The sequence below is a fragment of the Zymoseptoria tritici genome, chromosome 11, assembly GCF_000219625.1.
Source record: "Zymoseptoria tritici IPO323 chromosome 11, whole genome shotgun sequence".
Lineage (NCBI taxonomy): Eukaryota > Fungi > Ascomycota > Dothideomycetes > Mycosphaerellales > Mycosphaerellaceae > Zymoseptoria > Zymoseptoria tritici.
The window spans coordinates 353,021-376,729 of record NC_018208.1 but is presented as its reverse complement, the minus strand read 5'-3'; the positions used below and the strand labels follow the sequence as shown (position 1 = coordinate 376,729).

General features: G+C 49.8%; 8 protein-coding genes across 8 annotated transcripts; 5 read left to right on the top strand and 3 right to left on the bottom strand.

The window, feature by feature from the left end:
- Positions 1-1,181: 1,181 nt before the first annotated feature.
- On the top strand, positions 1,182-3,108 carry MYCGRDRAFT_96530 (uncharacterized protein; the record flags this gene model as incomplete). The annotated part of the gene is made up of 4 exons (XM_003848640.1): positions 1,182-1,370; positions 1,489-1,580; positions 1,632-1,792; positions 2,003-3,108. The coding sequence occupies 4 exons, from the start codon at positions 1,182-1,184 to the stop codon at positions 3,106-3,108; spliced, it is 1,548 nt and encodes a 515-aa protein (XP_003848688.1).
- Positions 3,109-9,682: 6,574 nt separating this feature from the next.
- MYCGRDRAFT_96529 (uncharacterized protein) lies at positions 9,683-11,525 on the bottom strand (the record flags this gene model as incomplete). The annotated part of the gene is made up of 2 exons (XM_003848260.1): positions 9,683-11,071; positions 11,124-11,525. 2 exons carry the CDS (start codon positions 11,523-11,525, stop codon positions 9,683-9,685), a joined length of 1,791 nt encoding a protein of 596 aa, XP_003848308.1.
- A 1,260-nt stretch (positions 11,526-12,785) lies between these two features.
- Positions 12,786-15,096, top strand: MYCGRDRAFT_96528 (uncharacterized protein; the record flags this gene model as incomplete). Its single annotated transcript, XM_003848641.1, has 3 exons — positions 12,786-13,147; positions 13,201-14,706; positions 14,829-15,096. 3 exons carry the CDS (start codon positions 12,786-12,788, stop codon positions 15,094-15,096), a joined length of 2,136 nt encoding a protein of 711 aa, XP_003848689.1.
- A 1,007-nt stretch (positions 15,097-16,103) lies between these two features.
- Positions 16,104-16,824, top strand: MYCGRDRAFT_96527 (uncharacterized protein; the record flags this gene model as incomplete). Its single annotated transcript, XM_003848642.1, has 2 exons — positions 16,104-16,369; positions 16,422-16,824. 2 exons carry the CDS (start codon positions 16,104-16,106, stop codon positions 16,822-16,824), a joined length of 669 nt encoding a protein of 222 aa, XP_003848690.1.
- An 824-nt stretch (positions 16,825-17,648) lies between these two features.
- On the top strand, positions 17,649-18,651 carry MYCGRDRAFT_101539 (uncharacterized protein; the record flags this gene model as incomplete). Its single annotated transcript, XM_003848643.1, has 2 exons — positions 17,649-17,886; positions 17,945-18,651. 2 exons carry the CDS (start codon positions 17,829-17,831, stop codon positions 18,649-18,651), a joined length of 765 nt encoding a protein of 254 aa, XP_003848691.1.
- A 230-nt stretch (positions 18,652-18,881) lies between these two features.
- Positions 18,882-19,778, bottom strand: MYCGRDRAFT_15483 (uncharacterized protein; the record flags this gene model as incomplete). The annotated part of the gene is made up of 1 exon (XM_003848259.1): positions 18,882-19,778. A coding segment is annotated over one exon (897 nt), but the record flags the coding sequence as incomplete, so codon positions are not given.
- Positions 19,779-20,323: 545 nt separating this feature from the next.
- MYCGRDRAFT_25045 (uncharacterized protein) lies at positions 20,324-21,445 on the top strand (the record flags this gene model as incomplete). Its single annotated transcript, XM_003848644.1, has 1 exon — positions 20,324-21,445. A coding segment is annotated over one exon (1,122 nt), but the record flags the coding sequence as incomplete, so codon positions are not given.
- Positions 21,446-21,868: 423 nt separating this feature from the next.
- Positions 21,869-23,529, bottom strand: ARP2407 (actin-related protein, ARP4 class; the record flags this gene model as incomplete). Its single annotated transcript, XM_003848258.1, has 4 exons — positions 21,869-22,638; positions 22,691-22,785; positions 22,836-23,334; positions 23,389-23,529. 4 exons carry the CDS (start codon positions 23,441-23,443, stop codon positions 21,869-21,871), a joined length of 1,419 nt encoding a protein of 472 aa, XP_003848306.1.
- Positions 23,530-23,709: the final 180 nt, after the last annotated feature.

Below are 23,709 nucleotides of genomic sequence, written 5' to 3'. Positions count from 1 at the left end.
TGTGCAGGATGCTCATGTCGGCCGAGACCATCACGGCGGACAGACCAGTTTATGGGGATGTCCGTCATGCGATGTCAAAGCCTCGGTCTGGACCAAAAGACCTAGCCGGCGCCTATGCTTGCTGGCAGTCCGATGCCTTCTCACAACACCGCTACCCTACCGCGCGGGATGCTATTTGATAAGCCGAAGCCTCTCGATCACGATGACGTCCTCATACGAGCTGAAGAACGGATCATTTTGAACCACCAAGTCACCACGAAGGTCCCGCCCAAGCTGGTGTCCACCAGATGATAGGCCTCACATTTTGCGCTTTGGGAGACCGCAACATCAGCTCGTCTAACCACCGACCATCAGCTGAAAACTCTGTTCCGGTAGTCGCCAGCTGACCTCGCACCCGATGCGCAACCCATCAACATCGAATATTACCGCCGCTGCGAGTCCATTGCAGATGGCTGGGAATGCATGAGCCCTCCGAACAAGGCTTGCGCTCCGAACCACATACTCCTCCGAGCATCTCCTGTTCGGTGCCATCATGCGCAGTGTCCATCTCCGCGCCAACGACAGCTTGACGCAGCACGCGGTCCCCGGGCAGGTTTCTCGAGCACCTCGTCGAACACGTTTGGCGTGCACACGTAGCTGTACATCTCAGTCGACAGAGGCATGGACAGGTAAGTCATAGGCACATGCCAGTTGCGGTGCAGCTTCGATGGTCGACCGAGCGAGGTAAATGCAGCAGTCCAGGCTTATAGACCTATAGGTCTGTAAGCCTATTGGCATGGCAGCCTCAATACCTGCAGAGGTAAGGTAGCAGGACAGGCTGATAGTCGCATGGGGAAGCTGCCACGACGGATCGGCTGACTGCACGGACCAAGTGGCGGCGCAGGCTGATGGTGGCGAGCATGTCCAATCAAGTACCAGTATGGACCAAGAAGCAGCACAGCCCGGAGTCGTGAAGGGCAGCATCCGAGGAAAGCCTCCTTCACCTTTACCACGTTCTTAACTGTCAACCGTGCGACTTGCTTCGGTGGTTACACAAGAAGATGGGGTCGAAAAGTGACGTGTCTCACGGGTAGTTGCATAGCTCACCGCAAGTGGTTCCTCTTACCTTCCTTTCGCTTCCTCTTCTCCTTCTTCCACCCCGCTGGCCACTCTCTCTTCCCCATTCCATCGCCTCCATCAAAATGAGCCAGAACAGCCAGGACAGCCAGGACAGCCAGGCCACGCCGACCCGGCTCGCCATCCGATCCAGCCCACCTCGATCAAGCGTCTTATCCGCTTCTGAGTCGTCGACTGCGAGCAGGGCTTCCACAGCTCCCGCCCAGACCCAGAATACAATCACAGCGACGTACGCGGCGAAGCGAAAAGCCGAGGTGAGCGAATCGCACCCTTACTGCCTCTTTCTCTCTCCCTTCTCTCTGTCACTCACTCACACACACACACACACACACCCCCCCTCACTCTCTCCTCGACACTGACCATGCCACTCAGGAGGACCGCGTTTGCTCGGGTCTCGAATTCTACAATGAGAACGCCCGTCGTATGTGGTTGGCCTGGAAGTTGGGAGGTCGGATCAAGCTGTTGTGAGCCATCCTCTCTTGGCCGCATCTCAATACCAGGACTAATGATCGTAGGTATAAGATGATCGAGCTCGACGAGGAGGATCCGGTCACCGCGGGAAAGACACCGATTGACAAGTCCGCCACTTTGGAGCTTGGCCAGGTCCACGCAGCGACGGTCTTGTTCACCATGGGCGATCATTTGATCGATCATCTCATTCAAGCCGACGTCTTTCGTGAGTAACTTCACCTGTTCTGCTCTGCGCTGGAAATCCTCACCCGGCCGTCGCTCTCATCAAGCTGTCGTTGCCTGTCCATCACGATTGTCTGCGAGATGCTCCCATGCCGGCGCTGTCGTCTTCCTGCGCTCGCTCCCTTTCATATATGTCGCCCTCACTATCAGCATCACTACCACTACTGCCGGGGAAAGCTAACGATCAACGCAGGCCACTATAACACCGTCTTGAGACGCCAGGAGAAGCTCGGAGTCGGAACACAACCAGGCCATTCGAGGCGATCAGACGATCAGAGCCCCCCACTCATCTACGGCAACTTCATGGCCAAGTCCAACGGTAAATTGATGTCCTACAACCAGTGGAACAAGGTCCTCGATTCCGTCGAATCGTACATGGAGGGGCTGATCCCTGACTCGCCTCCCACAAGACCCGCGCAGACAGCGGGTTTCGGTGCATGGATTCGAAGCATCGACGAGCATGTCAAGCAGTCCAAGCCGACAGCCTACGAGTTTCACTACTCTGATCAAACCCAGGATTCACAGCGCAGATATCTTCGTGAAAAACATCACATCACACGCCTGGAGAAATGGCTCGCAATCCAGAGACAACGCATGGGAGATTGGCTCGGAAACAATCCTCTCGCCAGCTTGGACGATCCACTCCCCTGGACAGTCTGTGAGATTGGGTGGACCACCAACCAGCCGCAGCGTCGCCTAGACCACGAGACTCACAGCGGCAGTGTTCGCATTATGAACCTCATCGACTCCATTGCTCGAGTGGAAGTCGGCGACTCATTCAGGATGCAGTTCCTCAGCCTCTATCCGGTCCCGTTCTCGATCCTTGCCAGCATGGCCGAGCACGTCCTGTCCCGGCTCTGTGGATCCTATGCGGGCCAGGGAGGGCTCAACGTCACCGTCGCTGGCAAGAGCGTGACGGCCGCTTCCAAAGTCCGCGCGAGTGTCTACCATGTGGTTCAAGGTGAACTGGGACCTCACTTTGAATTGCGAGCAGCAGAAGTAATGGCTGAGCTGGAGAAGCATTTGGAATTTGCGACAATGTCCGCCCGCGTCGCGAAGCTCGAGGAGGATGAAAAGGAGGCCAGAGATGGAAAGTTGCAGAAGCAAGCTAGGCATGCAGAGGTCGAGGAGGAATACCGTGATGCTGAAGGTCGTCTGGATGATGTGGTGGATGCTCTGCTGGCGGAGAGGAAGGCTAGGCGGCTGAGGGATTTGACCCAGGATGTCGAGTGGGTGAAGTCGTATCGAGAGGGACTGGAGGCGGTTGCGATGTTGAGGGACGATGCGATGGAGGAGTGAGTGGTCTCGAGGGCGATGGTGGTGGGAAGTTGTGGTGTCCTACCTACCTCGCTTCCGGGACCCGCCGACAGCGCGCGCTTCACCGGACTGCCTGATCTTCTGCTGTTGTTTGAAGGAGTCGTCATCGGGATGAATGGACTCTTCTTCGATTGAATCTTCTTGGATGGACTGCCACTTGTCGTGTGGTGAGTTGCTTTGGATGTATGCTCGGATTGGGTTGGCTTTCTTGTCCGCTTCTGCCGTCCTCTTCCACGCTGTCGTCTACACCCCCGTCTCTCCCATTCTCACCGCTTAGCTCATGGGACCTTACCGCTCAGCTCAACCTCACCAATCAGCTCAACCTCGCCGTCCGCCTTTGATGAACACCGTCTTTCGGACTAGCACTACACCGCCTTCATTTGGAACACCCTCCCCTCCCTCGACCCCGCCTCGACCTCGCTGTCTTCATTGTCATCGTTCCGCTACCTCCGCCGTAAGCATTACCCCTCCCCCCGGCCCCACCCGATCTCGGCCTCAACATGCTCGTCGCCTCCCCGCTAATCTTGACTTCTTCCAGCACTACCCACCACCTCACCGCCGTGCTGCCGATACCCCGCCCTTCCTTATGCTAGCTGACCCCACCGTCGGCGCTGCCTAGCCCTACCCCGCACTCCCGCGCCCTCGACTCTACCGTCGCTCCGGGTTACGCCGCTTCATCCCCTCGAACTTCATCTTCGTTGTTTTCGCCATCTTTGTTTTCGCCATCTACAAACGCTGCAAGCTTGTAAGCGAATCTGCTCAACGTCGTACGCCTTTTACGTTCCCTGTTGTTTTACCTGTTTGTGACCCTCATATAATTATTTTCGAGATAGCAGCATCTCCACTTTACTTCCTCTTCGCGCACCTTCTTGATTCGTCTCTCCTTTGAAATATATCGCCCCGCCCCCGGACACAACTTTTACTTTACTTCCTTGTCGTACATCTGTTCACGCTGCCCTACCCTCGGACCTGACTGGAACTTCACTTCCCCACCCGTCCAGATACAAACGCTGCAATCTTGTTCCGAAATCTGCTAAACGTCGTACAGCCCTTGCTTTTCTCGACGGTCTACTCATCTATTTCCTGAAAGTACCTTGCACATTGTCTCAACCCGTTTTGTTGCATCCGACTTCTCCCGAGATCTACTGTCATGTCCCCGCATGCAATCTTTACTTCACTTCCTCCTCGTGCATTGCTCTGCCCCTCCCCGCGCCCCCGGCTAGACTTGCACTTCACTTCTATCGACTTGAAGTTACTAACTCGCATTCGTGAAGTCTGCCCTTATCCGAAACACCGACGCACTTCTAGCTCTGGGCGATTGGTACAAACACTTGGAGCTTTGTATAGTCGTGTTTTGCGCTCTTTATCCTCGACCTTCCGGTCTGTCGTTCCCGCCCCAAGCTCCAAATTGGGATTCACCCCTAGAGCCACGCATGAAGCATATTGTTCTCTATAAATTGGTGTATAGATAGTACATATTCTCCTCTTCTACTGCCCCCTTCGTCCCTTATGCTCCAGTTTCGTCTCGACTCTAAAATCGGAATTTGTGTCTAGGGCAGCAAGCATTCGATTTTACAACTTAAGATTTTGTATACATAAAGAGCATATATGCCTCTTCTACTACCCCGGATCTCTTTCGCAATCCTCCTACCGAAAAATACTACGTAGAAAGGGGAGCAAGGGGCAAGGGTAACAAGACCAATTTGGACAGTCTAGACACCAGGCCGAGCGTAGCCTAACCTAAAGAAGGCATGCTCGAGTGTCTAGCGTCGCGAGGTTAGATAGTCGCGCCTTCTCGCACTATCTAGAGGCTTATTCCGCGTAGAAACACCTTCTTCGAGCGTGGGCATTCGATCGGAAGAGCAGATTACTTAACTTTGTACCGGCGCTTGGGTTTTGCTTGCGCGCCCGGTGCTACAAGCTCCATAGTCGTCCGCGAACTTCCGCAGATGTAACGTCCTCTCTATAAGATCGAGATCGATCCAGAAACTCGAAAGAAGCAGTAGACAAAAAGATTTTCTAAAATAAAAGGTACTAGAAACGAACGTCCGTACTCGATACTATAGCTTCCGTAAACATCCCCCGCCTTTACGGATAATACTCTTCCTCTAGCAAGGTCGGAGATTGTCCGGATTCTCGATAGGAACGGAGGGCGGGGTAAAGTCCTACCTTAAAGATGTCTAGAATTACTATCCGTCTTTGCTACTATAACTCCCGCTTACGTCCCCCGCCTTATAAAACAACCGGTTCCCTCCTTACATAGACTCGAAATCGACCCGGGAATCCGAATAGAGCGAAGGAAGAAGGGACTATTTACCTAACATATGTCTAGAACTACTATCCGTTTTTGCTACTAGTACTTCCGAAACTGTCCCCCCGCCTTTTTAGAAGACCGAAATTTCTCGACTAATACTAGTATCGATTTAGATATCTAATAGGAGCGAGGGGAGACGTAATCTTATGTATAAATGTTGTTTAGAACCGACGTCTGCTTCCGACTACGTAAGCTACGTAAGCGTCCCCCCGCCTTTCGGAAGAGGTCTTATTCTCCTGCCGAGATTAGATCCGGGTAGTAAAGTTATAAGAGCTATATATTTTAAAGACTTTTCTATAAGGAATAGGATATTCTAAGTCTAAAGATTCTAGATCCTAGATAAAAGTCTTAGATACTCTTCTATATATAGGAGAATACGTTATTAATTATTCTTAGAATAAGACTAGACCTTTCTAAGACTTTTTAGATTTATTTAAAACTATTAGAGGCTTAAGAATCTAGATCCTAAGCAAAAGTCTCTATTAATCTTTTATTAATACCTAGATATATAATTACCTATAAAGTACTTATTAGTATTCTTTCCTCTTTTAGAAAGTCTAGACCTTTACTAGGCTTCTTTAAGAAGGAACTAGATATACTAAACTCTTTCCTTACTCTATATACGCTTAGTAGAAGTAGCTAGTAGAAGAGTAGGATCTTTTACCTATCTTACTCCTATACTAGTTAGCTACGTTAAGAATATTCTAATTTTACTATACCCTAGTGTTAAACTATTATTTAGTATTATTTTTATAAGGACCGAGCTTTTTAGATCTTTTAAACTAGACTAAGAATCTTTAGGCCTTAAAGATTCTAGAAAAAGTCTAAAAGATTTAGATTATCTAGGCTTTAAGACAGAATACGTTATCTTATATTATTAACGTAAGGACCTTACCTTTTAGATCTTTTAACTAAGATCGAGGATTTTAAGGCCCTAGAGATTCTAAAGCTTCTTTAAAAGATTTGTATTTACTACGTCCTAGTATAGAATACGTTATTAAGTATTATTAATATAAGGTATTATATTTCTAGATCTTTAAAATAGGATCGAGAATCTTAGAGGGCTAGAGATCCTATAAAAAAATTAAAAAAATTAGATTCTCTAAGCTATAAGGTAAGATATATTATCTAGTATTATTAATATAAGGCCTAAGAATTCCGGATCTTTTAAAGTAATTCGAGGGTCTTAGGGTCCTAAAGATCCTAAGAAAGTTTTAAAAGATTTATATTTCCTATATTCTAGTATAGAATATATTATTAGCTACGATTTACATAAAGTACTATAGTCCTAAATCTTTTATTCTAGATTAAGGATCTTAGGCCCTTAAAAATCCTAGATAGTTTTTAAAAGATTTAGATCTTCTAGGCTTTAAGCTATAATACGTTATTTAGCGTTATTAACGTAAGGTCTTCTCTTTTTAGATCTTTAAAGGTATATTAAGGATCTTAGGGCCCTAAAGACCCTAAAAAGAATATAAAAGATCTAGAGATCCTAAGCCTTAATAGTAAATATACTATTATACGTTATCTTATATTATTACTATAAGTCCTTAATATTTTAGATCTTTTATATTAGAATAAGGATCTTATAGCCCTAGAGATCCTAGAGCTTACTTAAAAGATTTGCTTTTATAATATCCTAGTATAGAATAAGTTATTTAATATTATTAATATAAGGCCTTAACTTCTTAGATCTTTAAGATAGGATTGAGAATCTTAGGAACCTAGAGATTCTTAGAAAATTCTAAAAGATTCTAAATTTCTAGGCTTTTAGGATAGAATACATTATTTAGTATTATGAACGTAAAGCCTTAATATTTTAGATCTTTTAAGTAAGGTTATAGATCTTATAGCTATAGAGATTCTAGAGAATTTCTAAAAGATTTAAAAAATTTAAATCTCCTAAGCCTTTAGGCTATAATACTTTATTTAGCGTTATTAACGTAAGGCCTTCTTTTTCTAGATCTTTTAGATAAGATTAAGAATTTTAAGGCCCTAGAGATCTTAAAAAACTTCTTAAAGATTTAGATTTCTCTAGCCTTAGGAATAAATATAATATGCTATGTTATTAATATTACTCTTTATATTTCCGGATCTTTTATATTAGATTAAGGATCCTAGACCCCTAAAGGTCCTAGGAAGATTTTTAAAGATTTAGATTCCTTAGGCCTTAAGACTAAATACGTTATTTAATATTATTAGCGTAATAGACTAGATTTCTAAGATCTTTTACTTTAGAACTAGAATCTTTAGATTTATAAGGCTCTAATTCTACTCTTAAAGATTTTTATTTACTAGGCTTTATAGACTAATACGTTATCTTACGATATTAGCGTAATAGAATTAATTATCTTAATCTTATTAATAATATCTAGAATCTCTAGGTCTTAAAGATCCTATAAGAGTTCTATAAGATTTAGATTCCCTAGACCCTAAGGTTAATTACGTTATCTAACGTTATTAGCGTAATAAGATAGAATTCGGGATCTTTAAAAACGGATATAGGATCTCTTAGTTATTAAGATCCTAGAAAACTTTTCGAAGATTTAGATTCCCTTAGTATAATAGACGAATACGTTATTTAGGGTTATTAGCGTAATTATTAAGCTTTTTAGATCTTTTAGTCTAGATTTTAGATCTTTTGCCCTTAAAGATCCTTAGAAATCTCTAAAAGATTTAGATTTACTATACTATAGTAAAGAATACGTTATTTATAGTTATTATAGTAATAATTAAACTTCTAGAATCTTAAAGTATACCTTTAGGATCTTACATCTTTATAAGAGTTATATTACCTAAGTATTTAGGTAGAATACATTATCCTATATTATTCGCGTATTAGCTATACTATTAGGATCTTTTCTTTTAGACTTAGGATCTTAGATATTTAGAGATTCTAGACTATATCTAAAAGATTCTAATTTACTAAGCTTTTAGGGAGAAAATATTATTAATAGTTATTCTTATAATAATTTAAATTCTAGAGTCTCTTAGATTTTTCTTAGGATCTATAGCCCTTAGAGGTTCTAGAATATTTCTAAAAGATTTAGATTTACTAGCTTATAAGGCATAATACATTATAAACTGTTATTAGCGTAATTGCTTAAGTATTAAGATCTTTTATATTAGCTATAGAATCTTAGAACCCTAGAGATCCTAGATCTATTTTAAAAGATCTAGTATTACTTAGTTACTAGCCTTAGCTTAGTTATACTATTTTGGAAGCTCCTAAATACTACTAGACTCTTTTAGGGAAGAGCTAGATAGACTAAGCCTCTCTAAGAAGCGTCTAGATAATACCCTATAATCCTAAAGGACGCTCTTTCCTATAACGAGTAGCTCGACTCTTAGTAGTAAGCTCGAGCGACTTATAAATTAATAGTAATAGAGGATTACAGCATATAAAGATAAAAAATATAAAACTTTTATTAGATTTTAAGAATCTTTAAAGGCTAAAGATTCTAGATTTATATTAAAAGTCTTAGATATTTAAGATATTACGTTAATAATAATATATAACGTATTTTAACCTAAAGCTAGGAAGTTATAAGACTTTTACTAGATCTCTAGAATCTTCTAGCACTAAAGATTCTAGATCTTATATTAAAGTCTTAATAAGTTAAGGTATTATCTTTATAACTTTAGATAATATATTTAAGCTAAAGGCTTAATCTAAGATAAGAGTAGAAAGATATAAGACTTTTTCTATAAGTCTAGGATCTTTAGAGGCTAGAGACCCTAGATCTAATCTAAAAGTCTTAGGAAGATATACTATTATACTAATAACGTTTAATAACGTAATCTAGCCTAATAACAGAAGTATATTAGACTTTTACTATTACTCTAGGATCTATAAGCTATAAAGAATCTAGATCTAAGCTAAAAGTCTTATATTATAAAGATACTAAGCTAATAACTATAAATATCGGAATCTAGCCTTATACTAGAAATATATAAGACTTTTACTATACTCTTAGGATCTTTAGGCTTTATAGATTCTAGATTTAAGCTAAAAGTCTTAAGAGGTAGAAGTATTACGTTAATAATAGCAGATAACGTAATCTAACTAAAGGGTAGGAAAATATAAGACTTTTACTAGATCTCTAGAATCTTCTAGCGCTAAAGATTCTAGATCTTATATTAAAGTCTTAATAAGTTAAGGTATTATCTCTATAACTCTAGATAATATATTTAAGCTAAAGGCTTAATCTAAGATAAGAGTAGAAAGATATAAGACTTTTTCTAGTGCTCGGAGTTGATCGTGATGTCGGTCAAGGCGTTGTGAACACCGGCGGAGTATAGTTGAAACTTGTCTGACGGCGACGGTAGGGTGAGGCCGAGATGGTAAATGCAGACTTGGTCGAGCAGTGGAGGGAGCTCGCCGGGTTGCAGCGCCAAGTAGCGGCGGTCCAGCACGGTCTCCATGAGGGTAGTGTAGTTAGTGGCGTTGGCATGAGGGAACCACTTGTGCAAAGTCTCGAACACGGCACACAGTAAGAGAAAGGCGTCACTCGGAAAGTTCACCAACGCGGCCAACTTCAGGGCCTGGCGGAAGACGACAGTCGCTGTTACGACGCTTGGGGCGTTGATGAGTCTTGTCATGATGGCTCGCTCCAGTACGATAGCTCGGCTGAGGGGATCGGTCGGGGCGTTGTTGACACGGACGCCAATCTGCTCGGCGATGAGGGCGTACAAATCGTATCCATTGTCGAGATCGCGGTCGGCGTAGTAGTGGACCAGATTGGCTTGGGATCGGCTTTGGGCCGCCACACTCATTTCCAAGTCGAAGCTGCTGTCAGGGAGGAGGGGAAAGAACAGCGAAATGTCCATCGGACAAGACCGATCGGACTTGATGTAACACTCGACGAGCTGCTTGCTGAGGGCGGTGAGGTCGGTGTTGTTCTCCTGGAGACCTTGCATCTCGACCTTGATGTCCGACGTTTGCTGCTCGGCCTCCTCGCGGGCGGTCTTCTCTTCCTCATAGTCGTGGAGATACTCTTCGAGCTTGCCCTGGAAGCCTTCGAGGTCACGCTCGAGCGGAGTCTGCTTGGACTTCTCCTTGGCGAGATCTTGTTCAGCCTTCACTCGAAGGCTCTTTTCCTGCTCAACGTCCTCCTTCAGTCGCTCCACTTCTTCACGAAGAGGCTGGAGATCTGTCTCGAGCTGGGCTGTGCGCTTGATGGCGGTGTCGAATTCTGTTTCCTTCTCTTTCAATTGGTCACGCTCCTGTGCCACGGCCTCACACGATTGATGCTTCGAGGACAGCTCATCGTACTTGTTCTTCCACTGCTGACCCTCTTCCTTTGCGTCCCGAACCTCCGTCTCCTTTTCATCGACTGCAGATTCCTTGTCCTCCATGAGACTCTCAATGTCCTGGGCGTGCTGATCCTCTAGCTCAGTGTACGATTTCCGAAGTTCGGACAGGTTGGCGCTGGCGGACTGCAGGAATTGCACAATGCTGTGGATAGTGTAGCCGCGACCAGACGAATGGCGTTGTACGAGGCCGTTGCTGTTGGCGAAGAGGTCCATGACGGCAGTGTCGTCCGTCTCGAAGACGTCAGGATTGGTCGGCTTGTTGGTGGGATCGCTAATGTATGCTTCGTAGCCAGCCATCCAGGTAGGGTCGAGGATCTGTCAAAGTCTGTCAGCTCAGTCTTCAAACTGGCCACTCACGATTGCTGACCTGTTGAGGAAGCTCAAAGCGTGTGAGAAAGTCCGAAACCACCTTCGCAACGAGCTTCTCCGCCTCACTTAACGGGCCTGTCTTGCCAGTCATGCCCTTCACAGTCTTGGTCCACCATTCCGCTTGATTCGTCTCGTTTTGCACTTTGGACACCTTTCGCTCCTCGTCGTAAATCTCCTGCCTCAGCTTGACAATCTGCTTGTTGAGTTTTGGCTCAAGACTCTGAATCTTGTCGAATCTGCGCCGATCCTTCTGACGGTCGGTCAAATTCTCTTCCAGATGGTCGATTCTCGCATTGGCTTCCAGAAGGTCGCCCAGGTCGGTGGCAAAGGTGTGCAACTGAGCGGTTCCTCGATACTGCGTGCGAGCCTGATTGAAGATGGCAAAATTTGGCGGCGCCATGACTGTTTGGCAGCCGAGGGAATGAGTAGATTGGGCAAGTCAAAGAGAAGGACGACGTTGAGAGAAAAAGCGTTGAAGAGAATCGCCCCTCACCTGAAAAATGCCCGCGCAAAACCCGACGCAAACGCTGAGAAAGTCACGAAAATGGACAAGTCGAAAGTGACGATTGTTGTGTTACCATTTACCGTGGGCTCGTGCAGCATACCGGCGGATGCGCGACGCGGAAGCAGCCCATCATGCCGGGTTTGACATGTCGTCGGCCTCGGTCCGTCATGGATTGAGAAAGGTCGCACAGTGTGACGTGACAGATGTAAACAAAGCTGAAAACATACTTTACCGGTCTGGACATGCAAACGCATATACAGGGCTGAAAATCGACTCTGCCAATCGTCTGTGGACCGAGCAACATACGAGATATACTCCTTGTCAGAGAGCGCTTCCGAGAAGTCGACAGGCATCCTCGCCGGACGTCGCGGTAGTGGGGCTTTCGTCAGAAAGTGAATGCGTGCAGGATCGACGGCGGCAGCGGGTAATCCCACCAGTACAACATGCCGCAGGGATGTGCAGAGCCGTTTGATTCACTTGCCGTTTGCGCCAAGCCGAGATTCTACGTCACTCCGAATGCCGAAGTCAGCGCGTGCCGCTCGAGCTTGCTCAACAAACAGAGAATACCAATCTCTGCCCTTGAATTAGGCATCATTAGACGAGAACGGCGGTGGTCGAGCGTAGAGTCCGAGCAAGGAGACGGCACAACACGCAATCGAATTCACGTGAAGTCCCGGACGAACAGGGAGCTGTGACTTTGCGTCGTCCATTGAATGCATGGTTTGCCGCGTTTCAAAGAATGTTCCTGGTGAGTCGATCCTTTGACAGCTTTCCGGAAACACAGTCTCGTGCATGCGGGCTCGGCCACTCCTTTGACGTATTTATCCGGTCCAGGGCAGCGAAGCAAGCTAGCTTCTCACAAGTCGGAGGTCTCACTTTGCTGTCAGATTTAGAGCCATGTCCAGCATTTGAGCAAGCATCTGGAGACATCCATCTCACCCAGAGGTGAAGCCAGTAGCAAACCTTCAAAGCTCTTGTTGGGTGCTTCTCCCTTCACCCCTTCCCGGGCTCTTTCCTCACGTTAACACTCTTCCACTCCCACCGGATGTGAAGCTCCTGGACGTCAACTTCTTGCGCCGATATCCAAGGTGCTCCCTCCCATCCGAACCACACCCCACACCTCGAACACGTCACCCGAAGGCGAAGATTCTCAACATGGCCGACGTAATTGCGCTCCAATTGCGCCAGCTCATCGACGACCTCGCAGGCACAGACCGCAACAAAACCGCAGAAGCCTTTTCGAAATGTGCGCAAAAGATCCTCAAATACACAACCGAGGCGAAAGCACTCAAGACCAAAGCCGAGGAGGACCAGAAAACTGTAGACAATCTCGCTGGAAAGGTCGACGAGATCAAAAAGCTGCTCGATGCACGTTCCGCAGATGGCTCCGAGGCAAAGTTGCAAGCACAGCTCCAAGCCCTTGTTCAGATCTGTGAAGAAGCATCCCAGAACTCGGAGGCACTCAAGGAAAAGGTCGCAAACTTCGGCACGCCGATCAAGGCTGAACAGGACGAGCAGTGCGTATCCAAATATCGAGCTGTGGTCGCAACAGAAGCTAACAATTGCGCAGGATCGAGACGCTCGGCAAAGAAAAGGCGGCACTTCAGTCGAAGCTGGAGGGTCTCCAGAGTGTCGAAGCTACCAACCAGCAAAACGAGGGCAAACTCCAGCAGCTCCAAGGCGAGATCAATCGACTGAAGCCTTTCGAGACCAACCAGAATCAACAGCAGGGCTTCAACAACTCTCTGAGTCAGGAGAAAGTCCAACTTGACCAAGAGATCCGTGGAGTGAAGCAGACGAACGGCAAGTTGACAGAGCAGATTGATAAGCTGAAGGAGGCGGTCAAGGACCGAGAGAAGAATCTCAAGGACGCAAAGGAAGATGCGAACAGTCAGAAAGAAGCCAAGGAGATTTTGGACGGAAAGCTGAAGTCAGCTGAGAAGGAAGCGAAAGAGTGGGAAAAGGCAGCAGGCGACAAGGACAACCGGATACAAGCCGCCGCCGCTGCGGAGAAAGCTGCGGAGGGCAAGCTCGCGGAGGTCCGCAGCGAAAAGAACGAATTGATGAATTCAAAGCAAAAGGAGGAGGAGAAAGCGGCCGAGGCTGTGAGGAAGGTGACAGGATTGGAGACTGAGCGAGATTTGGCCAGCAGCGCTCAAGCCAAGGCCGAGGAGGAGCGCAAGGCAAGCGAGCAGAAGGTGGCCGGGTTGGAGAAGGAGAGGGATCTTGCGAAAGGCGCTCAAGCCAAAGCTGAGAAGGAACGCAAGGAAACCGGGCAAAAGGTTGCCGGGTTGGAGATGGAGAGGGATGTGGCCAAAGGCGCTCAATCCAAGGCTGAGAAGGAGCGCAAGGAAAGCGAGCAGAGGGTTGCCGGGTTGGAGATGGAGAGGGATTTGGCCAAACGCGACCAAGCCAAGGCCGAAAAGGAGCGAGACGGTGCGAACTCCAAGGTCACCGGGTTGGAGAAGGAGAGGGATCTGGCCAAACGCGACCAAGCCAAGGCCGAAAAGGAGCGAGACGGTGCGAACTCCAAGGTCACCGGCTTGGAGAGCGAGAGAAACTTCGCCAACAACGCCCAATCCAAAGCCGAGAAGGAGCGTAGCGATGCGAATTCCAAGGTCACCGAGCTCGAAACGATTGTCAAGGAGGCCAGAGAAAAGGCGAAGCATGCCGAGCACGAACTCGAAGTGAACGAATGCAGCCGCACTTTGGTGGACGATATGCGAGCCGATCTCGGCCGATCGCGGAAGGAGCTTACCGCCGCAAGGGGCACCATCGGCATCGAGAGGCATCTTGCTAACGAAGCCAAAATCGATGATGCCGACGGTAAGACGAAGGCCAGGGCAAAAACCGTCTTCACCCGCACGGACTTCTCAAAAGTGGTAGACAACTACCTCAAGGCCGTCAAAAATGATGGCAACAAATACAGGTCGTGCATTCAGCGCACTGCAATCGAAAACCAGAGCCGGCAAGTCGGCTGGACTCCGTTGGTGACTGGGATTCCCACATCGAGATGCATACACTGCATGGGCAAACCGAAGAAGCAATGTATCGTCATCCAGAGTGATCGATACGCGTACGTGGTTGAGCCGACCGCAAGAGAGGTCGCTCAACAGCCCGATTCGACCAGGCGAACGATGCGGTGGATGCTGCAGCACAGGCGGCGACACAGGCGGCGGCGCAGGGAGTGACTGGCAGTGTTTTTCCTCCGGCGACCGGAGCCGCTGGTGGCGGATTGGCGCAAGGTGGAGTTGTCGCGCCGGGAGGAGGTCTCGTGCTGGGAGGAAATCTCGCGCCGGGAGGAGGTCTCGTGCCGGGAGGAAATCTCGCGCCGGGAGGAGGTGGCGCGCCAGGCGGAGGTGGAAATGCCGCGCCAGGTGGAGGCGGAAATGCCGCGCCGGGTGGAGGTGGGAATGCCCCGCCGGGTGCTGCGAATGATGAGGAAGAATACTACGGCCGGTGGTGAAGAAGTCGAGGACAACTTTGCGGAAGGAACATCCCGCATGTTACGTAAGCATTCCTTCCCCGAGGTCTTGTCCCAACCACACCAACCTCCCATGCTAACCAACGACAGAACAACCGCAGCACTGACCGATATTTACGAGAGCATCAACTATTGTCAGAGAAGAATCACACTCCACTCATTTCACTAACAGACCGGCATCATCACATAACACTCATCTGAACATCACTCCATCCATCTCAACGGACATCATCCTCGTGAGGCCGACCGTAGCAGAATGGACGGGGTTTCAGAGGGAGTGTCTGTCCTAGATACATCGGCAATAAACAATCACATTCATTTTAAAACCTTCCTCTCCTGTTATGCGTGAAGTGTTCTCCCAATCCGACACTTCCGCAATGAAAGTATGTATGTGCTTTGCAGTTTGTACATGTCCACTCATTCCAAGTCCAGCTTAACCCCGACCATCCACAAAGTCCTTCCTTCATCTGCAAGTCGTCCACGCCATCGTACAGTTCTTGAGAGATCAGACTGTCAAGTGCGATGGGTGCGAAGCCGTTGCTGGTTCGAGAGTCCGAAGACCAAGGTAGGGCAGAAGAACACCAACGAGTCGACCTCACCTCACCACTGCGATCTGCGGAGAGATACCTTCGGCAAGCGTCGATGCTACCTTTCCTTGAGCAATTTTCACATCCGATGCGATCGCGTCACTGAGATGAGCTCCTGAGATGACCGAGTCGGGAAAGAGGAGAGGCGAGATGCAGCTTTCGTGAAAAACCTCCCGAACTTTGCTCGTGAATTCCAGCTTAGGTGGGGCGGACACAACATGAAAATTCATCCGTCGCCTGCGTTTGGCTGGGATATATTGCGGGAAGGGCGCGTCCCGAGTTCTTCTGGGAACATCCCACGTGCGCGCGTTTCCTACATTTTCTGCGAAATCGCCCATTGCCTCGAGCATAACGTCTTGCCAACCCTCACATCTGAAGCTGAAGCGTGCCGGTGCCGCGACCATGGCGGAAGTGCAGCTTGCGATCGACTTGCACGATTTGGTTACCAGCCTAAGGAACCTCCAACCCGATGATGTCGCGGAAGGTTTCTCCAGGATAACTCAAAGGATAAGAGAGTGTCTTGCGGCTGCGCAAAAACTCAACAGAGATGCAGTGGGACGCCAAAATACACTGATCGAGCTGTCCAAAGAAGCGCATTCAAGATCACAAGCCCTTCAAGCCGAACTTGCAAAATTTGGCCAGCCAACAAAGCAGGCCCTCGAAGACAAGTACGTTGACTGTCTTCGCCAGTTTTGCAGCCATCCACCTAACAAAGCATAGGATTGCAGCCCTCCAAGCCGAGATCGAAGAGCAAGCGGCGACCCGCGCCCGCGAAATTCAGGCTACAACGACCAGACATGCCAGCCAGCTGGTAGTGCTTCACCAAGCTATCGACCATTCGGAGGTCGCGCAATCCCGAGCTGATGCGCACTCCAAGAGAGCGGATGCAAGAGCTAGTCTAGTCGAAGCGCGGCTCGAGGCTGAACGAAAGGAGTTCGAGCGTCAGCTCAGCGCGGAACGAGAGAGGCGGATCACAGCAGAGAAGGAAGTCGAGCTGCTTCGAGCGCAGCAGTCAGCCTCAAAGGATGCGGCAGAGGCGGTCTCATCGACCATTGTGCAGGAGTTTGTGGACCGATTCGGGCCCAAGGGCACCCGCAGGTCCGGCTTCCACGATCATTACTAGTGGTGGCAAAGCCTCGGCGACGAGTATTTGGGCGCAGCGATGGAGCGGACTTGACTGATGAAAGGGATGACGGAGCGGAGAGGAGATGAGATGAGAAGAAAGCGCCGGCCATGTGACACAGACGAAACGTCAAAGGCTTTGGTGGACGGGATGAGAAGCTGAAGGCAGCGAGATAAAAGAGAGCATACAGCATCCAATGTGCTCAAAAATGCGCCTACCCGCTCTGGCATCATTGTAACGAAGCTGCCGCGTACTGTACTGCAATGCTATAGGAGTGCTGCAATGCCTTGTGGTCATCTTCGTACACCTCCCATAGCAGTTGAGTCATGCGGGACGAGGTGGGATACTGCTCGCAGAGGTCACACTGGTTGGACTCCATTCCGTACGCATCGCTCCGGCTGCACTGGTCAAGGTCTTCACACCAACAAGCAAAGACATGACATCCCGCACGCACGTCCGAATTGTGCCGTCGTGTATATTTCCTCCTCTCCCATTAACTGAGGAAAAGCAGGGGTAAGCAGACGGAATCCCCGTGAAGAGAATCATCATTCTGCTCCTTCATTTCCCCTCGAGATGACCGTGGGGCAGATGAGCGGTAAATCAAGTGAATTGAAGGAGGTGGTTTTCGTTTTGATGCGAGGAAAGAGGAGCGCGAGGTCGAGAGGAGTTTTATCAATTCTCTCGCTACGGGCCGCTCGCGGTTCGAGCCGAGAAGCGCCAAGAGTCGATGGTGGGGCAATCATGGGCAAATGAGGCAGGAGCGATTATGACTGCAGAAGGACCCCTCTTTGCCCTCCTTGTTTCTTTGCGCTGCACTGCATTGTGGAAGATTGCAAAACCGAGTGACTCGACGTGTGACGGTTACGATCACTTGATATTTCACGACACATATTCACCACTGTCTCTCGCCGAACGAACAACCACGCCGCTCTCGAACCTCCCATCCCATCTCCCTTCTTCATCCCACCACCACCACACCGCTACATCACCTCCGACCACCCACCATGTCTAGCAGAGGCGGCAGCTCACGAGGCCGCGCAAAGAAGGCCGTCAAGCGGGGTGGTCAGTAACTTCCGCTCACGATTACAGTCATTGAGAACACAAGCTAACCGTCACCCAGGCGGACGCAGCTTCAGCAAGAACCTCCGACCCCTCGACTCCGACGGCGTGGAACAATCCATGTGGGCCGAACGCGGCAACACCATCGACGAGAACTCCTCCGAAGAAGACGACGACGACGACAGCTCCGAGGAAGAGTCGAGCGACGATGACGGGCCCGCAAAACCCCAGGCAGAAGAAATGACCCGCGAACAACGCCGCGCCGCCGCCAAAGCGAAGAAAGAGGCCGCCATGAAGAAGAAGCAAGGCGCTCCCGCTCCAGGCGACATGCCGACCTCCTCAGAGGAAGAGTCAGAGGACGATGAGGACATGCCCGCCAACCCCAACCACAGCACTGCGGCCCGGAAGCAGGCAGCGATCATCGCGCAGCCGGTGGACAAGGATGCGCCTGCTCCCAAGCCGAAGGAGAAGCAGGATGTTTCGCAGCTGTCGCGGCGTGAACGAGAGGCATTGCAGGCGCAGCAGGCGAAGGAGAGATACCAAAAGATGCATGCCGAGGGTAAAACGGAGGAGGCGAGGGCGGATATGGAGAGGTTGAAGTTGGTGAGGCAGCAGAGGGAGGAGGCTGCGGCGAGGAAGGACGCGGAGAAGCAGGAAAAGGATTTGGTGGAGAAGGAGAAGAAGGAGCAGTTGGCGAGGATGGACAGGCAGCAGGCGTTGAAGAATGCGAGAGGTGGTAAGGGTGGGAAGAAGGGTGGTAAGGCTTGAGGTGGAGGTCGCGCATTGGACTGGCTGGAGTGTGTCTTCACGTCTTGTGCTTGAGCGATGGTATAGAGTTGCATTGCACGAGGGGATGCCAGATCACGAGCAAATGAATACTGCATATAAAAATGCTTCGTGGAATTTGGCTATCTTCACTACTCTCCTCCCTCTCACGTACCCTGCGTGCCAAACCTCTCGACAACCCAGGCTATATCCTGTCGGTGCAGTTTGCCCGTCTCCTCCCCAGGATACATCCATTTCTCCTTCTGCTTACTCCATCCTCTATTGGGAACCCAAGCATGAATATAGTGATACATGTCTCTCACATATGGAAACTCTAGACTGCTCGGACCTTTTCTTTCCAAAAAGGCATCGTTCTCCGCCTTGACATCCTCCGTAGTGATGTCGTATAGAGGCGTGGACGGAGGACGGGAGCCCTTCTTTGAGGAAATGTACACAGGGCGAAGAAGGGTGGTCGTTATAGTCGAGAGATGGAGCTGAAGAAGGCGAGCGTACGTCAAAGGAGACACGATAGCCCGATTGACGATCGCAGCATGTTTCGCCGTGAGATCCTGATTCCACTCCGGATTCGTACCGCGTGGGATAATCGGCAGCGGCGTGCGTGTGGCGAAGTGACGCTGGAAATGCGCCAGATCCAGAACGAGGTTGAGGTTATTCCACGCGAGGAAGCAGGTAATGCAAGAGCAAAGACTCTCCGAGTCGAAGCGCGGGATGTGTTGGTACGGCTTGAAGTGGATTTGTAGACGTGATTGCCAGGCTTCTGAGAGCAGGGCTCGTTTCGCGGGATCGGGGACTTCGGCGAGGGATACAGGGAGTGGCAGGCATTTGGATAGGACCGGGTATCGGATGGAGAGGATGTTGCGGACGATGATAGATTCGTTGGCGAGGATGTAGGAGTTTAGAGATTTATTTATCTGGAGGAGGGAGAGGAGATCCGAGGGGAGGAGGTGGGAGAAGACTTCTTCGAGGAGTTCTGGAGGCAACTCGAGGAATGATTTGATGCTGAAAGGAAACTTGGTGCGTTGGAGCTTCTTGAGGTTACGCTTCTGCAAGCGTTCGGTCTTCTTGGAGCGTAGTGGTAGAGCTTGAGTTGTATCGATTAGAGGCTCGTCCTCGTTGATCGGCTTCTTGGGCGGTTTTCGGGAGGAAACAAGGGTGACCACTTCTTGGTCTTTTTCTTTGGCCGGTAGTGGCTGTACGAAGTGCACATCGGATGCCATGTCATCTGCTGGAAGCCTTTCGTGCTCGCGATCGAGGCAGTCCTTGGACTTCATATTTGCAAGCTTGATGTCTCTCGAGTTGAAGCATCGAAGGCGATCTGAAGTGTGACGTCGTGCGGCCAAATTGAATTTCTAGAGCTTCCTCCTCTGCATGTGTCTGCATTACGAGCACCATATCAACACCATCCACAATGAACCCGCAAAGAGCGGCGACGTGGATATCCTTCCGATCCAACGTCAAACGCTCGCTCACCACCGCGCCGCCTGCTGTGACTTCGCCACTCCTCCACCGCCAGAACCTCCGCCAGAACCTCACTTCAACCGCCATTCGCTTTCGCAAAATCCCCAAGAACCACTTCACTTCAAATCGCGTAGCACGACAGGAAAACGACAACAAACAGAACGATGTTACGATCGAGAAGAGCATCTCCAAAAAGCGCAAGAACAGTTCCAAAAGTCCCAACAGTCTACGAAAGGTGGCAGTCGAAGCTCAGCGGTCGCAAGCAGGACTCATCCGCGGAAGAGGCAAGACGAGACATGTAGATCCGGATGTGGATACCAAGGACGTGACAGCGTACTGTGCGGCCGAGACTTATAATCTCACTGCCGCAAAGCAGGAGCTCGAAGGGTTAGGCTATCGAGCTGACTCAGAAGCAACCGGACTCTTCCCTCAAGTACTACACGTCCAGACCACGCCCAACAGTCTGAAAGATGACACAAGTGGGGTCGGCGACGTGTTCGTCTTCCCATCCGGCTGTGTCGTGACATGGCATGTTCCTGAACGTACAGCCAGAGAGCTTGTTACCAAGACTCTCCCAATCGCGGCAGCAGAGGCCGGACATCTGGAACGCATGGAGGAGGAAGAGATGGAGTTCGTTGAGGACACATCAAAAGAGACGAGTCGAATCATCGGTGATACCATCATCCTCGGCACCAAGAGATCAGAGCCTCACCAGCAAACATCTGATGTCGAAGGTCCGGAAGACCGCACCGAAATCGACAAGATTCTTGCGAAGATTGCCTTCTCCTCCGCTCTCGCCCGTAGCACCAAACTTGCCGTGTTGGAGAACAGACTATCCGCCTACTTTGCCTCGACTCAATCAATCCCACTCACCCTCGCCTCTGGGAAGCCCGTTCGCCATACTCGCAGCGAGATCCTGCAAAAGACGGGCGAACTACTGCTCATTCGAGCGCAATTGAACCTCTACTCCGAACTCACCGACTCTCTTCCCGATCTCTTCTGGGACTCGCCGCACGAATTAGGGCTCGAAGGATACTATGAAATGGTCGGACGTGCGCTTGATGTGGGTGTGAGAATCAAAAGTCTGAATGAGAAAATGGACTATGCTGGCGAGATCGCAGCGGTATTAAGGGAGAGACTGAGCGAGAAGCAAGGTTGGATGCTAGAATGGATGATTATCGGCTTGATTTGTATCGAAGTGGGCTTTGGTGTCGTACATTTGTGGAGGGAAGGTGAGATGGCGAAGGAGTGGGATAACGAAAGGAGAGTACGGAAGCTGGCGGAGGCATGGCTGGAGCGGGAGTTAAGAACGGAGAAGAGAGAGGGTCGGGGATGATACGCGACCGGAACGTCGACTATTGGATCTGGAAGACAACGATGAACGACTGACGAGAAGCTAGGATCACGGCGTCCACGGCCTTTATTGGACCCGCCGCGAGCTTGGGCAAGCGCGACACGGCATCATCTGTATGTTGACGTCCAGAGCGAACTCTGTTCCGAAACGCAGGACCAACAGCAAGGCAAGTGAAAATGCGTTGTCGAAGTGGACGGCGCTCTTTTAAAACGTAAGAATCTCCGTCTTGCGTTCAATGCTTCTACCATCTGCTGAGCCAGAACAGCTCAGCATGCCATTCGATGCGCCCAATGTCAAAGCTCGGGTCGCCTCGCGTACCTTCGCATGGAAGCGCTCGCTGCTCCAAACATATCCATTTCATCACATCATCTCAAATCCATCACTGCCTCACTTGCATCTCTTCTCCACAATACTCTTGCCAAACTCCTCATACTCTCCCTTCGAAATCCACATCTGGTGAAACGTGCCCAAACTCCCCAACACACTCCCTCCAATCCACGAGCCAAATTTCCTCTCCGCAGAATTCGAGCTCGCAATCACACGAATCTTGGGGTTCGGATACAGCGCTTGCAGATCTGATTGGAGTCGCTCAGGAAGCTTGTCAATCAGACTACCGGCACCTGTGAGCACAATGTTGTGCATCAGTTGAGGCCGGGCGTCGACGTCTACGGCGTCCAAAGCACGCTTGGCAATGGAGGTGATGGTTTGCTCGCCTGTCGGTGCGGCGTGTTCCGAATCGGTATATGCGGCATTGTGGTCAAACAGGCCTTCTGCCACCTTGTAACGTTCGATCCCGAAGACTTGATTCCATCCATCCGGGAATTCGAAAGGTTTTGGAGGGAGTTGTTTTGCGTGATCGGCGTTGGTGAAGCCACCTCCGCCTGCAGGAGAATCGAGCCGGGCAGGGCCAGGCCAGGCTTGAACGAGAGATTCTTTGAAGGATGTGAGGACTCGATCTTCTTCAAGAGCGCGGAAAGAGGCGGCAGGCGGCTTGTCGAAGGTGGTATATACGGCGTTTGAGGGCGCGCCGGCATCGACTGGTTGTTTTGACTTGACCATGTAGTAAGGGGTGAGAGGTGCTGGAGGGGTGAGAGATCCAAGCATCAGACGGACTTGGTCGTTCAGCCATGAGCCGGCAAGTGGAGTGTGGTGTACGCCTGCGGGTAGACATATTAGCGCAGGTCCTGGTATGGATGCTGCAGAACTCACTCTTCTTCAGCACCATGCCTTCCCATAGTGCTGTAACAGATGTGTTGTGGTGGCCGATGTCAATAACCAGCGCTGTAGGCTTTCCTTGTGAGTATCTGTACCAGGTCAGCATTTCCGCCAGTCTTTAAATCGCAGCACGACTCACGCTGCTAGTTGTCCCGTCTTAGCCAAGAAGAAAGCAGGCACACCCCACTCCTCCATGGCGATCTCAATCGTCTTTTCTCTCGCCTTTTGAGGATTCCACCCTGGTTCGCTCATCAATAAAGGGTATTCTCCCAGCACCCTCTCTTGCTCCTCCGTCTGCTCAGCTTCGGCCATGCTCGTGTCTCCATTCTCATCCTTGTCATCGTTCAGCCCGTTTTTGCTCGGCGGTGTCTGTCGCGAGCCTGTTAATCTCGATGTGATGCTGTATTCCCACAATTTGGTCGCCGTCTCCCAATCTTCAACGATGCCGTCGCTGTTAAACGGACTCCTGATCTCCATGTCTGGCCGGGGTAGGTGGATTGCATTCTCGCCAAAGACCTTCTCGCCGGAGGAGAGCAGACCATAGCTGCTGGGTGTGACGGATTTCGGGGTGTCTTCGCCTGCAAACCCGGCGCGCGTTGTGTATGAGCCAGCATCGAGTATCAGGGCGTTCACCTCGTCTGTAGATCGGTCTTAGTACCAAGCCTGCCCGTAATCAGGAGATGTTGTCCTACCTCCGGCATATTCCTGCTGGTTTGGCGGCTGTGTGGCCGGTACTGTGGAGGCCATGGTTGGTGTCGGCACCTGAGCTCGTCACATATGATGGAGGGAATGTACACGACTCGGCCAATAATATTTGAGAGACGGGAAGATGGGCGTGTCGCGCGCAATGGTATTCCGTGTTCTTTCGCAACACGAACGACGTCGAATGCGCGCGACTTCAAAACTTTACGACTTCTGGCCGTTGGACATAAGTCGTGGGGCAGACGAAACACGGCGCGCGCGTTCTACCCTCACGATGATCCCCTTTCTCCTCGAGATATTCTTCACACCCC